This window comes from Aptenodytes patagonicus, chromosome 5, assembly GCF_965638725.1.
Source record: "Aptenodytes patagonicus chromosome 5, bAptPat1.pri.cur, whole genome shotgun sequence".
Classification (NCBI taxonomy): Eukaryota; Metazoa; Chordata; class Aves; order Sphenisciformes; family Spheniscidae; genus Aptenodytes; species Aptenodytes patagonicus.
In genome coordinates, this window is record NC_134953.1 from 12530700 (window position 1) to 12548704 (window position 18005).

Sequence of the window (18005 nt, forward strand, 5' to 3'; positions counted from 1 at the left end):
GTTCCTGTGCACGACAGGGAGAATCGGAGGTGGAGGAAGTCATGTAGCACCACTGAGCAGTATCTAGTGACTCCTTGTTTGCTTTTATGGTAAGGGGAGGACACATGTCCAGTTACCATGTTATAAAGTGATAACTGTTGCCCATCTCCATGTGGGTTTTTTTGCCCTGTATATTTTATGTGATGTCCTGGTTCTGTGCTGTGCTCCCCGCCAGCGTCAGGAAAGAACTGTTAGCGGTCAGGGAAGTTCCTAGGGGCCTCCTCTTTCCTGAGGATAATCCAAAAGGATCAACGGCTAATTTCTCAAAGAAAGGTGTGGGCCTGTGGGTAGCTACGTAGTGTAGCTGCTGTCAGCTGTGCCCAACACCATGCCAGCCCAGAACAGGAAGGCAAAAGCCCCTAAAGGTGATCTTGTCTTGTGCAGATCTATGTACAGAGGCCTAATGCACCGTTGTGTTCTCATTCACTTCCTTATGGTAAAATATTGCTGCAGACAAGATAGATAGGGTTTTAACATGGCTTAACAACTCAAATGCAAGAGGGAAAGTCTGAGTTCGACTCAACAGCTTGCGTTCAAGAGGGGCACAGGGAACAGGCACACAGGGAGGTAAGAAGTCCCTTTCCCCTAAGTTTTTCCCTAGCCAGGATCAGAACCCAAGTGAGCTTGCCTGGGGACTCTGTGCATATGACCTCCTACTTCCCTGGTGTGAGGTGCAGGAGAGTCCCAGATCATGCACAGCAGGGAGAAATGCAATTGCAGTGACTAGCTGTGTTATGTACTAAAACGAAAATCTGAGCAGGTTTCAGCTGGAGGCTCGAAAGGGGCTGCCAGAACATTTCTGACTCGGGTGGTCAAAGACTGAAAAGCCTCTTGTGGGGTTTGAAAACAACCCAGCAATGCTGGTGAGGAACAAGAGAAACTTAACACAATATGGTGCCAAGACAGGTGGGATTCTTGCCCTACCTATTGCTGTGCAGTCAGTAAAGCACATTGCTTCAGCATTTAGCCTCGGAGTGGAAATGCTGGAATACGAAACTTCTATGAAGTTTGCTGAAAAAGCTGGGGCAGCCAGAGAGAGGGGTTGTTTGAGATCCACATGTTGGAGCTATGGTGTGTTTTGTGCAGGTGTTTCAGCAGGCATTTTCCTTTGTGGGCTGTGCTCAGAATGGGACCTGGGAAGCCAGCTCAGAACCCAACGCAACCATTCCCTGAATTTCCAGGACTATTTTCTCTGGAATAATTTGTTAGTCTTTTCCAGAGAAGCAGTATTGGGAATCATTTGTTCTTTACAAGAGGAAAGCCTGACAGAATTGAGGTTGTTAATTCTCTTTTCAACCTTCCCTTCAATAGTCTTCAAATATGGAGAAGACTGTTAAGAGGAAAGGGAGATGTTCTGTATGTCTACTGGGGAAAAGGCAAGAAGATATAGCCTATATGCTAGGAAAAAATTTAAATTATTAGGGCTGTGGAAATGGATGGTGAGGAGAGTATGGATCCTTATCACTGTAAGCTTCTAAGAAGAGGTTAGACCGACCTCTACCAGGTTAAGTCAGGCTGAGTTGGTCCAACCTTGAGATCAAGTGATAGACTAGCTGACATCTCAAAATCTGTTCCATCTCCACTTTCTCATTTTTTCTGACAGGAATAACACAAACTTGGAGTCTTCTATTGACATGCAGTCTTTTGGTCTACCCTGCCTCCCAACCAAGGTAGTAAAATGGAGTCAAACCAGGTGGTGGAACAAAGCGCACCAAATGAGTATATTTCAGATTAGTGCTGGAAGCTCAGAAGAGCAATTGTTACGCAGTGGAATTTAGGAATTTTACATTTTACCCTGGCAGGTTAGACTGAAGCCAAAAAGGATCTTCGTACCCTGATGTCACTCACCAGAGGTATTTTGGAGAAGCACTCAAAAAGCAGAATTTGACCTACAAATCAAATGTCAAATGAGACTTCATCTGGTCTGAGTCCTGCTATGCCAGCAGAACCTGCCCAAACCCTGGCTAAGGACACAAGTTTATTGAACTTCTTAATGAAGAGAACCCCACAATTATGTTACAGTTATTCTAAAACAAATAATTTGCTTGTAATTACAGAGATAATGACATTCTGGCCACACCTACCAATTAGAAAGTTGTAATAAAGAGTAATAAAACACCTTTTCCTTGGGCTGCAGAATCAACCCCCACACAGCCCGTGACACTAATATGATTTACTCCTATTTGCTGATGGAGGACTCTAGTAATAAAATTTAATGTGGAGGAACAAGGTGCATTTAACCAAAGCTGTAAACATCTCTAATTCTATTTAAAGCTATAGGGTGCAGTACATTAACATTTAACAATCTGATACTAAATTGGTGTGAAGCTAATAGAGCTGTATTTGTTAAAATTTCAGCACTAGGCCATGTTTTACCAATGACAACAGAAGGAGTAACCAAAATAGTATGACTCAGCAGACTCCAACTGCTGCTTAATAAGGTATTAAGTCTTCATGGGAGCTCCTGTCATAAAGGAACAGTGGACCACATTCAGCTCTGCTGTTATGCTGAAGCCAGAAGGAGTTAGGCCAGAGGTGTATTTGGCCTTGCGATTCCTGTTAGAGGGAGCTAAATCCAACTTATTCTGCATTTCTTTCACTAAAGCACATTATACTCAGTGAAATTTTCTTCTCCGTAGTCTTTCAAGTGCATTGCTTTGATACTTAAAGATGTACAATTAATTGCAAGGTAAAGGATGATGTTTTTCTTTCTCCAATGATATGATCTGACGTTATTAAATCTGGGTGGGCACTGCATAAGAAAAAGCACAGGAAATGTCGGCTTAGGAAGATGGGTGTTCTCCTAAGTAGTATTTCTGGCCTACTTTCACTCAGCTGGTCTATTGCCTTTCAGGATTCTGCTGTCATCTAAAGTCAGTCACAAATGGAAAACATTTTAAAATCATGGAATTTTCTGCAGAATGAAGAATCCAATTCCCACCTATTGGGATTGTCTAAATGCTGAGTACAAGATAAACACGTATCCTTGAATTGTTCTCTAGCAAGCAATAAGTTCTCTCAGTCTGTGTAGGATTTATCTCACAAAAAAAGGCAATTTATTTAGCTCAATTAACTATTATTTTGGGGAATTAGATATTGAACATAAACAAGAATATATAGAATGTTAATATACAAATTCATTAAAATATTGGGCATAAACATACAGTAGAGGATTTTTCTGAACAATGGGCACAATGGCCAGTTGAATGTAAAATAGATGTTTATATACCAAACTTTAGAAAGTTTTCACAACTAAGTGGTCAACTCATTCATGTGTTAGGGTTTTATTTTTAATTTCAAAGGAATCACTAATAAGTTCTATACTTTTCTAAGGCCTTCCTTACAGCTGTCTGCATAAGAGATGTCCTCTCTGAATAGTGAGTCAAACTCTGGCTGTTCCAAAATTGATCCCTGAATGTTTGATCACTCTTTAGCACTAATTTCTTTTTGGTCAATAAGTTGCTTGCTGTTGTCATTGAAAGTCCACCACCCGATCAGAGAAAAGGAAAGACCATGCCATTTCGGTGGGTGATTAAACTCCTGGGATAATGAAAAGGTGAAACAAACATTTTCTTGACAGCTCACAAATGCAAACATTAAAAATGCAAATAATTACTAGCAAACCTATTGATAAAAGCTGGCCTTAGTTTGGAAAGAACTGTTTTGATGAGGGACTAGAGTTGGAATTAGTACTGTACATAATGGCCAGCCTGACAAGCTTTTCTTAAATTTTTTTTTTATACAAGAGATTTTTATCTAACATGGAAGCAAGTGACTGCATTTTACATTTACACATCCTTGCTATACAGTAACAGATTACGTATGCTGCCTAATCTCTACGCCCGTTCAAAAAAGTTAAAAAGCAGTTTATACAGACTCGCTTATTCTGGTGAAACCCTCCAAAAGGCAGTGATGTGCTCTCTCCCTTTATCGCGTGTCCCCATCCCTGCATTGTCACCCCTGCCCTCCTCTCCTGCGCTCCCATGCAGTAACAGGAATAAGGGCATGAATATTCCTGCGATGCTTCCCAGCTGTGCTCTGAGCCCTGGTGAGAAATTGCTGTATCACTAAAAAGGCCTGACCTGTAAAGGAGGAAACAACTTGGATCACCTTGGTTAGGATTTCAAAACCCAAGGCCTGCAGGTGCTACTCCAAAATCCACAATGAATACTGCTGAATGAGTGGCCTGTCAGGGGGCTCCCTCCCAGACCTGGCACATGCCAAGTATCAGATCTCCATGGCCTCATGGTGAGCTAAAGAGCCCATGCTTTTATGTCTCCATTAACTCTGCGGTTACTCAAGGGCGAAAGCTTCCCAAGGGCTGAAAGATGTTGGGTACCCGACTCTCCTGAGCTTTGATGGAATTTGGGCATTGGAGATTTAGGAGCTTGAAAACATCAGATCAGCTGTCCTTCATGACTGAAATGCCCAGGATGCCACAGAAGAGCTCATTTTCCACGAACGTGTATCAAAGAAAAAGGAAGAATCCCTTCTCAGTTATCAAGAGGTGAAGAAAGAGGAAAAGTATTTTGTTCTCTCACATTAGGCTCATTTCCCTATCTCCCGAGCCCTGGTCTTTCCAAAGAAATAGCTCCAAAGTAAGTGAGCAGGGCGTTAACGGAGTCTGCTCCATACTAAAGGAGAAGCTGTGTGATTTTTTCCTCTAGATCAGCAGCTCAGTAATGTAGGCCACAGGAGGAAACTTTTGCAGATTTGGGAGCACCGATCTAGATCAAGGCCAAAAGCAGTGTCCTGCTTCTGTCGAAGTCTTTTACTCACTATCAAGTTTTTCCTATTCCCAATCAGAATTAAAAAAAGATCAAATCCTGGCAAATGTTCCCAAGCTATAAATATTCTTCCTCAAATCATTGGGGTTTAACTATGAACGTTTCCTTTGGATTATTTTGAAATGTTTGATTTCAAGCACTTAAGAAGAACTTTACTAAAAGTAACATAAGTTTTTAAAGACAATGTCATTTAGAAAGGGAATTTGAAAATATAGAAACCAAACCTTTTCCTGACTACTTCTGGAGGGGGAAAAAAAGCAGAAAAAGTAATTTTAGCTTTTCCTTCGCTGTAGAAAAGAAGTCTTAGCTTTACTGAGTTAATATTTTTCTGATGGGAAAAACAGCATTAAATTGACAAATTTCCTGGTCAGTGGTCTTTGTCTCCAGAAGCAGGCTGATGTGCATGGATCCTGCCACTAGTCCTTCTGAGGCTTGCTAAGATGTTGATGTTTGCAGCTGGACTCATCACATTAGCATCAAAGAAGGAATAATATTTAGTATTGAAAATGCCCCAGGTAGAACGTCAGTCCATTTAAAAGACGGGGGCCGAACACTACGAAGGGTGTCTCTGGGATGTCACGTGTAGACCAGCTGCTTTTTCTATGATTACTTTCAACTACGTTTTGTTTAAAAGTCTTATAGAAAAATAGAAGTGCATGAATAGAAATAAATAAAATAAGGACATTTGTATGATTTTTATAAATAAACAGCACAGCAAGAATTAAATAGAACACAGGCAAAGGACATTTATACAGGCATGAACTATTACAGCTTGTTCTCCTCAAAGAGTATCTGTGCATAGACTGTCGTACTGGGAATGCCTTTGGCTTCTTGAATCGGCTTCATAAGTTCAAGTTCAGCGTATGTTAAATTCTCCTCTGCGATTTTCGGCTAGGAAACAGAACCAACAAATTATAGTTATAATGTCATTACCACTGAATGTAAAAGATGCCTTAAATATTCCATAGAATGGGCTATATTTCTTCTCTCACACATGCTTATTTTACTATGCTGTTAATCAGTTTAGTCTGCACTAAAGTTAGTTCATAGAAGATGAAATTAAAAAAAATATTAAAAATAAGAATCAGGAGATAGTAGGATTTTCAGGTTCATTTCCAATTTCTCCTTGTTTCTTGAACACTGAACATTTTAATTTGACAATTCAAATATTGCAAATTTGAAAGATGTGTGTTAGCAAACTGTTCAGCCTCTTTAATCCTAAATTTCCCAATTTAATTTTAGTTATTGCAGATTTCACAATTTGAAAAATATATGCCACATTTGCTTCCCAGCTGGAAACCTTGGACCAGTTACATCTCTAATCACAGCCACTCACAGTACCTCTCATTATGTTTCTTAACAGAACCAGAAAACATGTTAAAATATGCAGAAGGCAGCAAAAATGGATAGAATTGAGTTACTGTCATTCCAAAGGGATTTCACTACTTTTGCCATGCTATAGATGAGTTCAGAGTTTAGAACAAAGGCCATACCACCAGAGCTGTCTGATGTATTACACTGGATGAGTTTTAGACTTAAAACTATAAAACTGAGCTAAGAGAAATGTTATCAAGAAAATTTACTCAACAAATTTCACGCGGGTGACAGAAGAGCTGCCTACTGCTACTGGGGACTTCATCCAGACTCAGAGTGGTGGCTTTTAGAGGAGGAAAGTCTTGTCTTGTGTTCCTTTGTGTGTGTTGCCTCATCAGTTGGGAGTGGGTAGTTCATATCAAATTCACCTCAGAAAACGTAGCAAAACCCAAAAGAGTTGCTGTGGAATTGTACGTGAGGCCCTAGTACTTGAAAAGGATTTCAGTTCATCTCTAGAAGATTAAAGTTTGTGCTCCCTGAAGAAGGGTGAAGTGCTAAGGCCCTGTGCAAGTGAAGAACTGGAGAATTTGTTCTTTTATCTTCTTGGGTACTGTGTTCTACCTGAATATAACTGGTGTCCTCAAGTTTAAGCCTAAAAAGGACAATTAAAACAAAACAAAAAACATTTCAGCCATGCAAATTTTTGCAGTCACAAGACTATACCTTGTAGGAAAGGTTGCATCTCTGAGACCAAGAAAGGCTTTGCCGGTTGTAAACTGAAAACTGACTCAAAGTTCATAAACCGAGATTTTCCATACCATACTTAAATGTTATAATGAAGAAATTAACAATATTTTCCAATGCCAAGAGTTTCCTTTATGTTTTATTTACTGCTATTTCTTTCTTTCTGATTTAACATAAATGATTCCTGTTTCCTTGAAATGTGTTTGAAGAATTATTATATTGTCTTCTGGCTAAAACGATAAACATCTACTATCCTCTGAAATCAGTCCCTGTGCTCCCCTGCTTCCTGTCTTTTGCACTGCTCTGGGATCCTCTCATTTTGCATTGACAGTTGCTCACACTCTGCATTTCAGATTGTTTCCCTCTGGGTGGATCAGTTTCCACTTTTCCAGCATTAATTTAATCTTATTTCTTCTCTGCAGATCTGATCCTGAAATACTTTGTGCAGCTGCTGCTGCAAGCAGTGCCATTGAAGTCAGTTGATCTGTGCATGTGAGTAAAGGCCATTTGCTGGGCTAACTGTCTGCAGGACTGTAATCTTTGCATTTGATTATTCACATGGTCTTTCCTCCCTCCCTCCCTCCCCCTCTTGCATGGGGAGTCCTATTTCATCTCAGCTTCTGGTCCTCATTCACTATCAAATGCTCCACTGTTGACTATACAGAAAATTTCCTGCTTTCGTTGAACTCTCTGGCGTAATGATGTAAAAAGACTTCCTGTGGATCCCAGCCTGATCTTGTATGTAACAGAAAAAAAATGACACATTTCTTTTCTTTGTTCATGTATCGGGACTGAACTGAACCACAATGTTTAGAAAGACATCTATCCTATCCTGGCTTTGGCTTAAAAAGTTACAAAAAACTACTGGTCAACCGCTCTGATACTTAATTTTGATATTCCCCTCTTCTTTCTAGCCTGAGAATATTAGCCTCAGTTTCTAGGCATGTAGATTGTTTTTGCCTTTTATGATATGTTAAAGATTCCTTTTGAGATTTCAAAACTATATGTGCCTACCTATTCAGCAGGTAGTACAGAGGCTAAATACAGGAGTTGGGGCTGGGCATCCCAGTAACACCAGCAAATGTCGAAGATTTTATTATCGGTGTATGATAACACATCTAGTCTCTATTTGAAGGTATTGGGAGGTTTGCTGCCAACTTCAGCGGGTGTCACCTCAGACCCTCAATGCAGAATGATGCACTGCATGTGAAGAGCCTCCTAAAAATGAATCTGATAGAACTTTACGAACAAGCTGTTGGTCACTGCCAGAGTAAAACTCTACATTTCCTAAGACTGACCCAGTGCATCTTTTGAACTGGAAATATTTTCATTGTTCTGTAGAAATCAGTTGCTCAGGGCAAGCTAAATCTGTATATGCTTTCCCCTTTGCTGTTTAACTGTATTTCATGTTATGTTTCCATTTAGAAAATACCACATGTCCTAAAATAGCCACCCCAACGCCCAGCTCATGTAAATTTTAGAACAAAGATTTATGAAATCATATTGTCCAGGTGTTCTATTATATTATCTCAAAATTGCATTGTTTTCCAGTGTAGATTATCTCTTTATTCTTACTTTATTCTATTATGTTTGGATATGAAAAATAACACTAGATTCCCCAAAACAGGTCATTGGGCAGTAGTGGCTGATGTGTTGCTTTCATACATTTTTATGATGTTCCTATAGTAAACATAATTTAATAAAGCCAAAACACACTAAATAAATAATTGCATCTAGAAAAGCAATAAAACCAAATAAAATTAGTACTTTCATAAGTGGAAAAGGTACTTCAATTACTGCTACAAGCAACAGCACACCATAAAATGTGTAGAATAATTTCCCTTATGCATATTTCTAGTATGTAATAATTTGATTGAAAATATGAGGAAACACACAGGAGGTTCAAAATTGTGAAGGGTATACAGTTTTCAGCAAAGGATGCGTAATAACAGTGCATGGAAGCCAACACTACTTTAAAGTACTTATGGTAGCCAGGATTTTATTCCATACACTCTTCTGTACTTCATTTATCAACCACATGTTTAATTTAATTTTGCTGGTTTGTTTGTCCAAAAGCATTTTTTTTTTTTTTTGAACAGGCAGGGAAAGAAAACTAATTCTATGATTTCCTCTCTCGTTTGGATTGGATAGTGTTTTGGCAGTTTAAACCTGGAATCCTGCCACTACCTCCTTTTTGGAACGACAACGTGACTTTAATAACTGATGTTATAGGTGGGACTGATACTAGGGCAGAAGAGGAAGAGACGATGACTGGCCATTCACCTCTCTCTCTCTGCCCTGGCTCTTCAATTAGGAGGTCATTGGGATTTCTATGGCTACAACATCCTTTCCTGAAAAATTACATCATTGTTCTAAAATAACATTGAAATGATTTCTGCAAAGAGAATTCTATTCTAACGTGACATTTCTAGATACAGTCTTTATCTTGTATGTCTGCTTTCTCGTCTTGGGATCACACACTTTGCAGAAATATAAACCGGGAAGAGTCATCATTTTCCAGTGTATCTTCTGGCAAATACAAAATGATTCCTCTTCCAGGCTTCTTCCAGTGTAATTTTAGTTTATTCCAGTCACAGGACTTCCCATGGGCAACTATTCGAAAGAGTTCACTTATAGGAACATTTTTCTTAATAAACAATCTGCAAAGTCTATCGTGAATATTTAAAAGAAACTGAAGTATGTGTATACATAGTTTTTTTTTTTTATTGGGTTTGTCCAGTATATAAATGTGTTAGAAATGACCTAGAAGGGTTGGGTTTTTAATGAAAATTACTCTGATTTTTATGTCATAATTACCAGGAATGTCAATTTTGCTCTTCCTAGGCTTAGCTGGTTTGTTTCTTGGCAGCCTCAAAGATGTTTACTGTGAGCACTATCAGACTGAAAGTTCTTGAAGTTTTAACTAAGACCACTTTTATCCAAATTTGTAATTAGGTATGAAGAAAACAAGCAAATAATAACCTCATAAATTTTACTTGTCTGGAAAAACAACTGATGCCAACTTGCACTTATGGATTGCTGCAATCTCACTGTTCCATGACCACACCAGTTATCATGAAGATGACAACATGAACGTGAATTTCTAATTAAAAAAAAAATAATTCCCCTGATTCTAATTTACTATCAAAAATAAGCAGAAAAGGGCTCACTTCCCAGTTCACTTCAATCTTAAATATTTTAGTGACTAGTGCTGCAGACATTTGCCTTGGAATTCAGTGTCTATGTGATTGCATGTGATGGAGTTTTTGTTTGAGATTATGATGCAGAATGACTTTAACACGGGACCAGGGCAAGAAAATTACGTTTATAGATGAAATTGAATTTTCACCTCTGAGTTTTCTGGATTTAACAAGCGTATGTCCCAAGTTCCAGTCAGAGCTTCATAATATTTTTAGTAACTCAGATTTCCTGCGGCAACATTTGAAAATGAACCCCCACCCTCACTGGCATGCCCTGTGCTCGTGGGTGAATGGATTAGGTCAGCAAGGATAAAACCTTGCCAGTTATGCGTAGGTTTACTGGTCTGATTGCCAGTACATGGCAAATTGCCACCTACGGAGTGGCCACGCTGTGCTGTTGGGTGCACACTGCAGTGCCGGGGGGGATGCTGTAGGAAATGCAAATGGGAAAGGTACAGAGTCAAGAGGTGGTGGTGAGGTTTGTTTGATCCAGTCTCTAGGAATTGCGCTTCTCCCCAGGTTACTCCGCAGCACAAAGCAAGCAGCCCTGCCCCAGTGCCATGAAGTAGCTCTTTCTTAGCAAGCACATGCTGCAACTGCCATTTTTTCTCTCCCTTTCTCTTGCAAAGGCCAAACTCAGATCTTTGGCCTTTTCCCTTTCATATTTGAAGAAACATCCTGTTTTGTATTCACACTCGGTAAAGAGCTCCACAGGAAAAATGCGGATACTGTCCAGATGGCACAGCTCAGGAGCATCCTGTGTCACCGCCTGAGCACGCTCCGTCAGAAAGTATCCGGACAGGACTCTCCAGGCCAACTGGATGGGCTTTGGCCACAGGGACAGACTGTTGCTTCTCTTTACATGAATGCCCAGATGGGAGGAAACTGCATACTGTGTGCAACCTAAGGAAAAGGGGCTAGCCCATCTTTTCCTCTGCATATCTCCTTTTCACAAGCATCTTTTTTTTTTTTTTTTTTTTTTTTTTGAAGCCGTGGGGAGGGGATGGTGTATGGCTGCCAGCTTGGCCATCACTGGAGGGTCAGCTATAGAGGTGAAGGCAAGAGTGTGCTGAAGCAAAGATTCAGCATGTTTGGTGGACAGGCTGCAACTCCCTTGTCTGGGCCACCAGGACAGGGGGAGACAGCACATGTTAGCAGTGGGGTTAGGCAGGATTTTGCAAAATTAATAGTGAGAAAACTCACTGTAGCTTCAGAGGGAAAAGGATTAACGTTTGACAGTCCTATTTTTCAATATACACTGGAAAACCACTCTCTCTAGTATGTGTGGTGAAAATCTTGTGCTGAAATCAATAGTGCTCCTCAGGGCCATAGATACACTTTATGCTCAAACCCTATGAATTTCAGTGGGATGGCTCTCTCATCAAGGTAGTAACTTAACTCAGGACTCAGAAAGTTATTTTTTTTTCTCTTCTCTTTAGAGCTTTGGGTGTTTATCAATGACAGTCTCTCGATTGCAGGCAGAAAGCCAGAGATTCCCCTGGAAGAGAGGAGCTTCAAAAATTACTTCTGCAGACCTTCATGAAAAACTGAAGCTAGATCTGCAAGATGAGTTATCCCCTAGAAATGCAACTGCTGGCCAGTGAAAGCACTGAAATATCAAGGGCGCCATTGTCTTCTCACTGCCAAAGTGAGAAATATGACATTGGAAAATATTGAGAGTAGAAAGTATGACTTTTAGTGGCACTATCAGTTAAAAAGGACAGGTTCTTTCCACTAAGATGCTTATTTTTCACTCCCTAGAGTAAAAAATACTTCCCAGACTCCCTGGGAACAATATCTACAACAATTTGTGAAGCCTCTTTCAGCATTGCATCTAAATTTTGCTATTGAATCCCACAGAAGTTATGATAACAAAGTCAGGAACAAAGATGATTTACTAATTCCCATTGAATGATTTTATTTTAAAGAAACAGAATCCCACAAACGTAGGGCAGGTAGTGACTCTAAGGGAAGGGCCAGTCCATCTTGCTTCATTAACAGAATTAAATATACCTGGCAGAGGTTTGTCCAGCTGGTTTTAACAGCTTTTGGGGAAGCCTTTGCTAATGCTTTATTCCTTTTACAGTTGCAGAGTTATTCCTAGATTCTGAACCAACATTGCTGGAAATCAGGCTGACTACTTCTTATCCTTCAAAAAGGCCCAAGGAAGTAATTAAAGGTTTTCAGTTTTCTGGGGACACTTCTATTATTCCAAATGTGTCATCACAAAAAAATCATTTGCTGTGGGATTTTGTAAATACACAAGTCTCGGCACAATTCCAGCAAGAGATTTTATGTATTTATGCAAACTGTTCCTTCTTGGGAGTAAAGATAGCAACCTGTGATCTGAAGAGGAAAGCAGGCATAACTCAGCAGTTTTGAATATGCTGTGTTTTGAGTGTCAACCTGAATGTGTAAATGATATTCATGTTGCTATGGACATCTCACATCCTAAGGAGAGACTGCAAAAAAAACCAAAAAAGAATTATTCATCTTGCAGAGAGAGAAATTATGTGGACTGGATGGAAATATTCAAGAATCACAGGGAGTCAAGGAAAAAAATGTTCACCACTTGTTTGTACATCATATGTACAATGTTACTTGAAGTCTGTGGAGATCAATAGTGCCTTAAGAAATTGGGAACTTAAATCATCACCCATTGTTACATATTGTGGAGGAAACAACTCTTCTAACAGAGGGTGGCGTAGCTTTTAATTTAAAATCATCCAGGAGAAAGGAATACCTGATCGTTCCCAGATCCAGGATCCACAAATTACCGAACAGATGTATTTCACTTCCTTTTGCTTTCTCAAGGCCAATGGTACCTACAGGTTAAGACTAATGAGGAATCCTACTAGTTGTGCAAAAAACTGACTAGCCTACCTTTCCTAGCTATGGCACAAGATTGGTTTGAATGATGTAGTGCTTAATTGTAAGATGAAAAAGAAGACAGGGGAAAAAATCAACTCAAGTACAATCTTGCAATGTGTAAATTTGCTCCCGGGTTGCTGTGAGGCTGAAGCTGCAGGGCAGCAGACTGGAGCACAGCTTAGAAGCCACAAATTCCCCAGCAATCAAAAACCAAAAGCAGCTCTTTACATTTCACAGCTCTGACGTGGTAATCAGACTGCAGATAATTCACTCGCATACCTAGACCCCTTTCCCAAAAGGGCTCCAAGGTCACTGTTTCTGATATACAGTGGATCTGCTTGGTTTGTTGTACAATGGGAAATGCACTCCTGAAACCTAAAAGCCAAAAGGATTTTTCAGGTGAAGGAAGCTTAAGCTTCTGGGCAGCTTTAGGAGCACCTGTCTTCATTGCTTGATTCAGGAGTATACCCCGATGTAGAACGCTGAGCTAAATGTGCAATGCTGAAAGATGATTGATTTTGCTGGGTACATGCAGATGATGAGACCAAGTCACAGCCTTCTCAGTTCCACAGGTGTCAAACCTATGTCAAGTTCCTCCTCAAAACCACACCATTCTGCTTTGTGGACATGGAAGGAGCAGGGAAGATGTCCTTTGAATGAATACTTGCAAATTCCAGACTTTCAGACATGTTACTCACTACAGAGTAAGCGCTTTCAGTGCAGGGACTGTCCTGACCTGCACTGGCTGGCACTCAGCACGTTGTCAGCACTTAGCCCATAATGATAAATAAGGATGGGGTTTTCAAAGCTGCAGAAAAAAATTGAGCTTCCCATTTCTGTTACATCTGTAAAATCCTGGGAATCCAGATCTCTGAGCTGGCTTTGCAAATCTCAGCATAAAATGTATAAGTGGTGCCTGAAAAAGGCAGGCAGGCAGGCAGAAGGAGTGCAAAAGATTATGCTCTCACTCAAACTTAACAAAATGACTTCCAGAAATTTCCCTCAGTCTTAGATAACCATAAGCCCTTCCTGCTTCTCAAGTAGCTTTTACATCATCATCATCAAAAGAAAATCTCAGCGATCATGTGGCGCCGGGCCACCGGTGATCCAATCCATGCTGAGATAAACAATGCTGTCTACGCTATATGAGCTGAAGGTAGAAGGATGCTTCTCTTAAATACTTCAGCTATGGTCACTGAAAGCACTCTGTTTCAGAAGTCACAGGGAACCAATATGTATTCTGTGGTGGGGAACAAGAGAAGCCAGATACACTCCAGTAAAGAGGTTATTGAAGAGGTTAGTCAGTGTAGGAACAGCAGAAGCCAACTCTTATGTACTGTGTGCTTTGCATGTTACGATGTGTTTGAAGAACTAAGCCCAAGGGAATAATTTGTAATACAGGATATATTTACCTGATTTCAAAGCGGGACGATTATATGACTTAGCAGAGGCCACATAAGTCAGCAGCAGAATGAGGAATATTCCCTACAGCCTGTCTTATCTAGGCAGGTATTCCTCCCCTTAAAACTTAGTGTGAAAATGGGGAAGTCAACAAAAATTTTGCGTAAGTAAAGATTGCAGAATTTGGTCTAAGGTGAAGTCTCACGTCCTTTCCATTGGCTCCAGTGAATCACACAGGAGCTCCTAAGCTTGGTGGTGCAAACCTTCATGAAAAGACACTGAAACCTTTTCATTTAGATGATGTTCTATAACTGACACTCTTGAGCTATGACAACTAATCTCTAGGAGGCAATGAAAGGCTTACCAGAAAATTTGGTTGAGGAAGTATAAGATTTATCTCTACCAACTCAAAGGGCTAAGTACTTACGGCTATAGCAGAACAGCCCTTAGAGAGCAGAATTTGTGGGCCCCTAGAATTTTCTTCTTCCTAATGACTCTCTGTGCTTCTTGCATGCTATAAAAAACATTCCTTTTTGCATTTCAGCATCTCTATTTCCTTTGATCTGTACACATTTCTCATTGATGCTAATAGAGAATGACACTGATGGGGAATATTTTTGCAACAAGGGGAGCATAGAATTGTTATTCTGGCTAAAGCAAAAGCAATATGACTTAAGCAGAGTTTTTAAAAGGCTTTACTCAAGGCTGTGCAATTGAACATGATACTAGGCTTTCTCTTTTTTCTTTTTTTTAATTTTCATTGAGATTATGTCCATATTTTATCCAGGTTATTGTATTCTTGTAAAATTATACTGCAACCCACTCTAGCACGTTAACAACAAAAGAAATTCTCTAGCTTATTATAAACATCTTTCAAGAAACCAGAAGCACATGTCCTCTGGAAATAATTTTGCTGGTATTTAGGTTATTATGAAAAATTTCCCAAAACACTGGAATTATTTTATAATGTTCCCTTATGCTCTAGCTTGTTTGCTTAGGTTTTCTAGAATATTCTCTTGGTGCCCCGGTGTGATACCTTCCTTGGGTTGCACAGGGAAGCTGCAGAAGTAGTCCAGAGACTCAGCAATTTGAGTCTGTCTTTGCAGCGATGATTACCTAGTAACTATGTACCATCAGTGAAAAAAGACCTAGTAGGGACACCAGCTGTGCAATAATTACAGTTGGAAAGAAAAAATTATTTTATCCTGCAGAGATTTGGCAGGATGACGATAGTATTTTTTTGCCCCAAAGCAGACTGAAAATTTAAAATCTGAGAAATTTTTGAGAATTAAAAAAATGGGGAGGCAAGTATGCTGAAAATCAATAAAATGTTTCATTTAGATGAATTTGATAAGTCTTTTTCTCTGTATTTATTACCATTTTGTATCTCTGTTGAAACTTCTTTTACTTCAATTACTTTAAGTTCCTCACTGAAAAATCATTTAAAAAATTGATTTTTTTTTTTCTTTTTTTCTGAGAATACTAAAACATAAGGGTTTAACCAACTGTGGTATAAAGCGGGGCAAGAGAAACAGAAATGGGAAACAGCTCTGGGGTGTGTCCTGCTCAGCTTTTGAATGTGCCTTATAGACTGACTCGGGTTTAGTTTACTTTGTTTGCCCTTTAAAGTATTGCTAGTTGAGTTTGGGTCTTGAAAATCCTTTGGATAATATTTGTTGGATTACTTTTTGACTTCAAACTAACTCACGTCCATAGATCATGTGTTTTCTGCAGGCTGCGATATCTCTCCAGGTGCGCTCTGAGGTGAAATACGAAAGGGAAAAGAGCAGAGCCAGACTCGAGTCCGACTCAAGGCATTGAAACCGAGTCTGCTGGCTGCACGCAGCATGGGGACCCTCAGTCACGCTAGGGAAAACAAAACTGATTTCATTGTTTGAAAAGGCTTTATTCCTGCTCACCTCCAAATAGTTTGAACCTTGACTGGGGTTGCATAGCAGGAAGGGAAGAGCAAACAGCTATTTGTGGCCCACATCCTTGGATTTATTCCAGAAAGAAAAAGTATCTGGAAACAGATTTACCTCAAGTTCAGCATGTGTTGATGTGCTTTATTGACCTGCAGGAAGAGTCTGAGTGCTTTAACTGATGAGAGCTTTTCCTTGGAGGGCTGAAGACTAACTGATTTCTGATGGAGCCACGTGCCTGGGCACAGTGATTAATGCAGTGTGCGCTGCAAAGGGTGGCTGTCATCCCCTGATACCAAGTGCTCTCATCTGTGTCTTTGTCCTCTCAGCATAGCTTTGGCCTGACACAATTACCTACATGGTTCTAAACATTTTTCATGGACTTTTAAAACTCTACCTCTTCCTTTACTGAAACCTGACCTGTATAAGCAGAGCCTAGCCAAGGTGCAATCCCTGCAGGACCAGCAGACGAGAGGTGAGCTCCATATCCAAGCAGCAGTATCACCTAAGATTTTAGCTGAGATGTTCTGAAGTCACCTGGCATTATGCCCAGGTATCCTGGGTTGTACCCTGACCATGCTTAAAAGGGCAGAGTTTATTTACAGACAATTGGTGGGAAGGTTCCCAATTCTAACCCTCATCTGAAAGTGAAGCCATCACAGAGGCGTTCAGGTTATTCACATGGCCTAACTTTAGGCACCTACCTTCACCTAAGTTAGGGAGTTAGTCACTCTGGGCTCTCTCTATTGCCAGAGAAGGGAGAAAGGATCCCCAAAAGGCAAATCAGAGCATCTATTGAATCATAGAATCATTAAGGTTGGAAAAGACCTCTAAGATCATCGAGTCCAACCGTCAACCCAACACCACAATGCCCACTAAACCATGTCCCTAAGCGAAGTCTGAATTAGTAGGAGCATCAGGCTCCTACTCTAACTCATCTCTCTGTCTATTGACTATACAGGGAGCTCAGCAGACCAGCCTCTTTATATAGGCAGCTGAAAATAGTTGGTATAAAACTCTGTCTCTGTTACCCCTGGATGTCTTGTCCAGGTATTGCTTTGTTACTAAAGCAGAGAAACATCTCTCCATCTATTTGATTTGTCTGGCTAATATCTGCAGGGTTTTTTTCATACAGAAACTCGTATCCAACAGAAACTGCCATGTGAGTTTTTATTTTCCTTAATATGAGCTATGTACATACATTTCATTCCTGCAACTTCAGTTATTCCTGACTTACATCACTGTAGGGCAGAAACGGGTCCCCCGTTTCTGACTTGAGAAGTCTCAAAGCAGTGTGACCAGTGTGGTTGTGATTCTGTCAGTAACTGGTATTTTTTCCAAAGCACCAGCTGCCAGAAGCATGTGAGAATCAATAGCAGGTTTCATTTAAGAACAGGCTAAATTTGCAGACACGACGACTGCTAGAAAGCTGGAAAACATAATCCAGTGTAACATAATGCTCAAAATGAAAAAAGCCAAGACAATTCATCACTTGAAAAAGTATTACTTAGAAAAAAAGGACTTGTATGATTTTTAAGCAGATTTATAGTTTCTGAACCTAGAGTTCTGGCAACATTACAGCAATTGTATTGAGAGAGAAGAATATGGAGAAAATAATGTCATAGGAAATTACTTACCAGGATCAATTTTCTTTGAGGTTTCAAGAGCTTGGGCTTAGGAAAATTATTGGCTATTGGAGCTATGGAAATAAATATTAAGGGATCATT

The 18005-nt window shown here is 40.0% G+C and overlaps 1 protein-coding gene across 1 annotated transcript in view; it reads right to left on the reverse strand.

Moving 5' to 3' along the window:
- Positions 1-3067: 3067 nt before the first annotated feature.
- Positions 3068-18005, reverse strand: part of VSTM4 (V-set and transmembrane domain containing 4) — a 40635-nt gene continuing 25697 nt past the window's right edge. Inside the window, exons 7-8 of the mRNA XM_076338695.1 lie at positions 17916-17977; positions 3068-5717 (exon numbers count right to left, since the gene is read on the reverse strand). Of these exons, the coding sequence (XP_076194810.1) occupies positions 5592-5717; positions 17916-17977 (188 nt within the window). The 3' untranslated portion in view covers positions 3068-5591. The remainder of the gene's footprint in view (positions 5718-17915; positions 17978-18005) is intronic.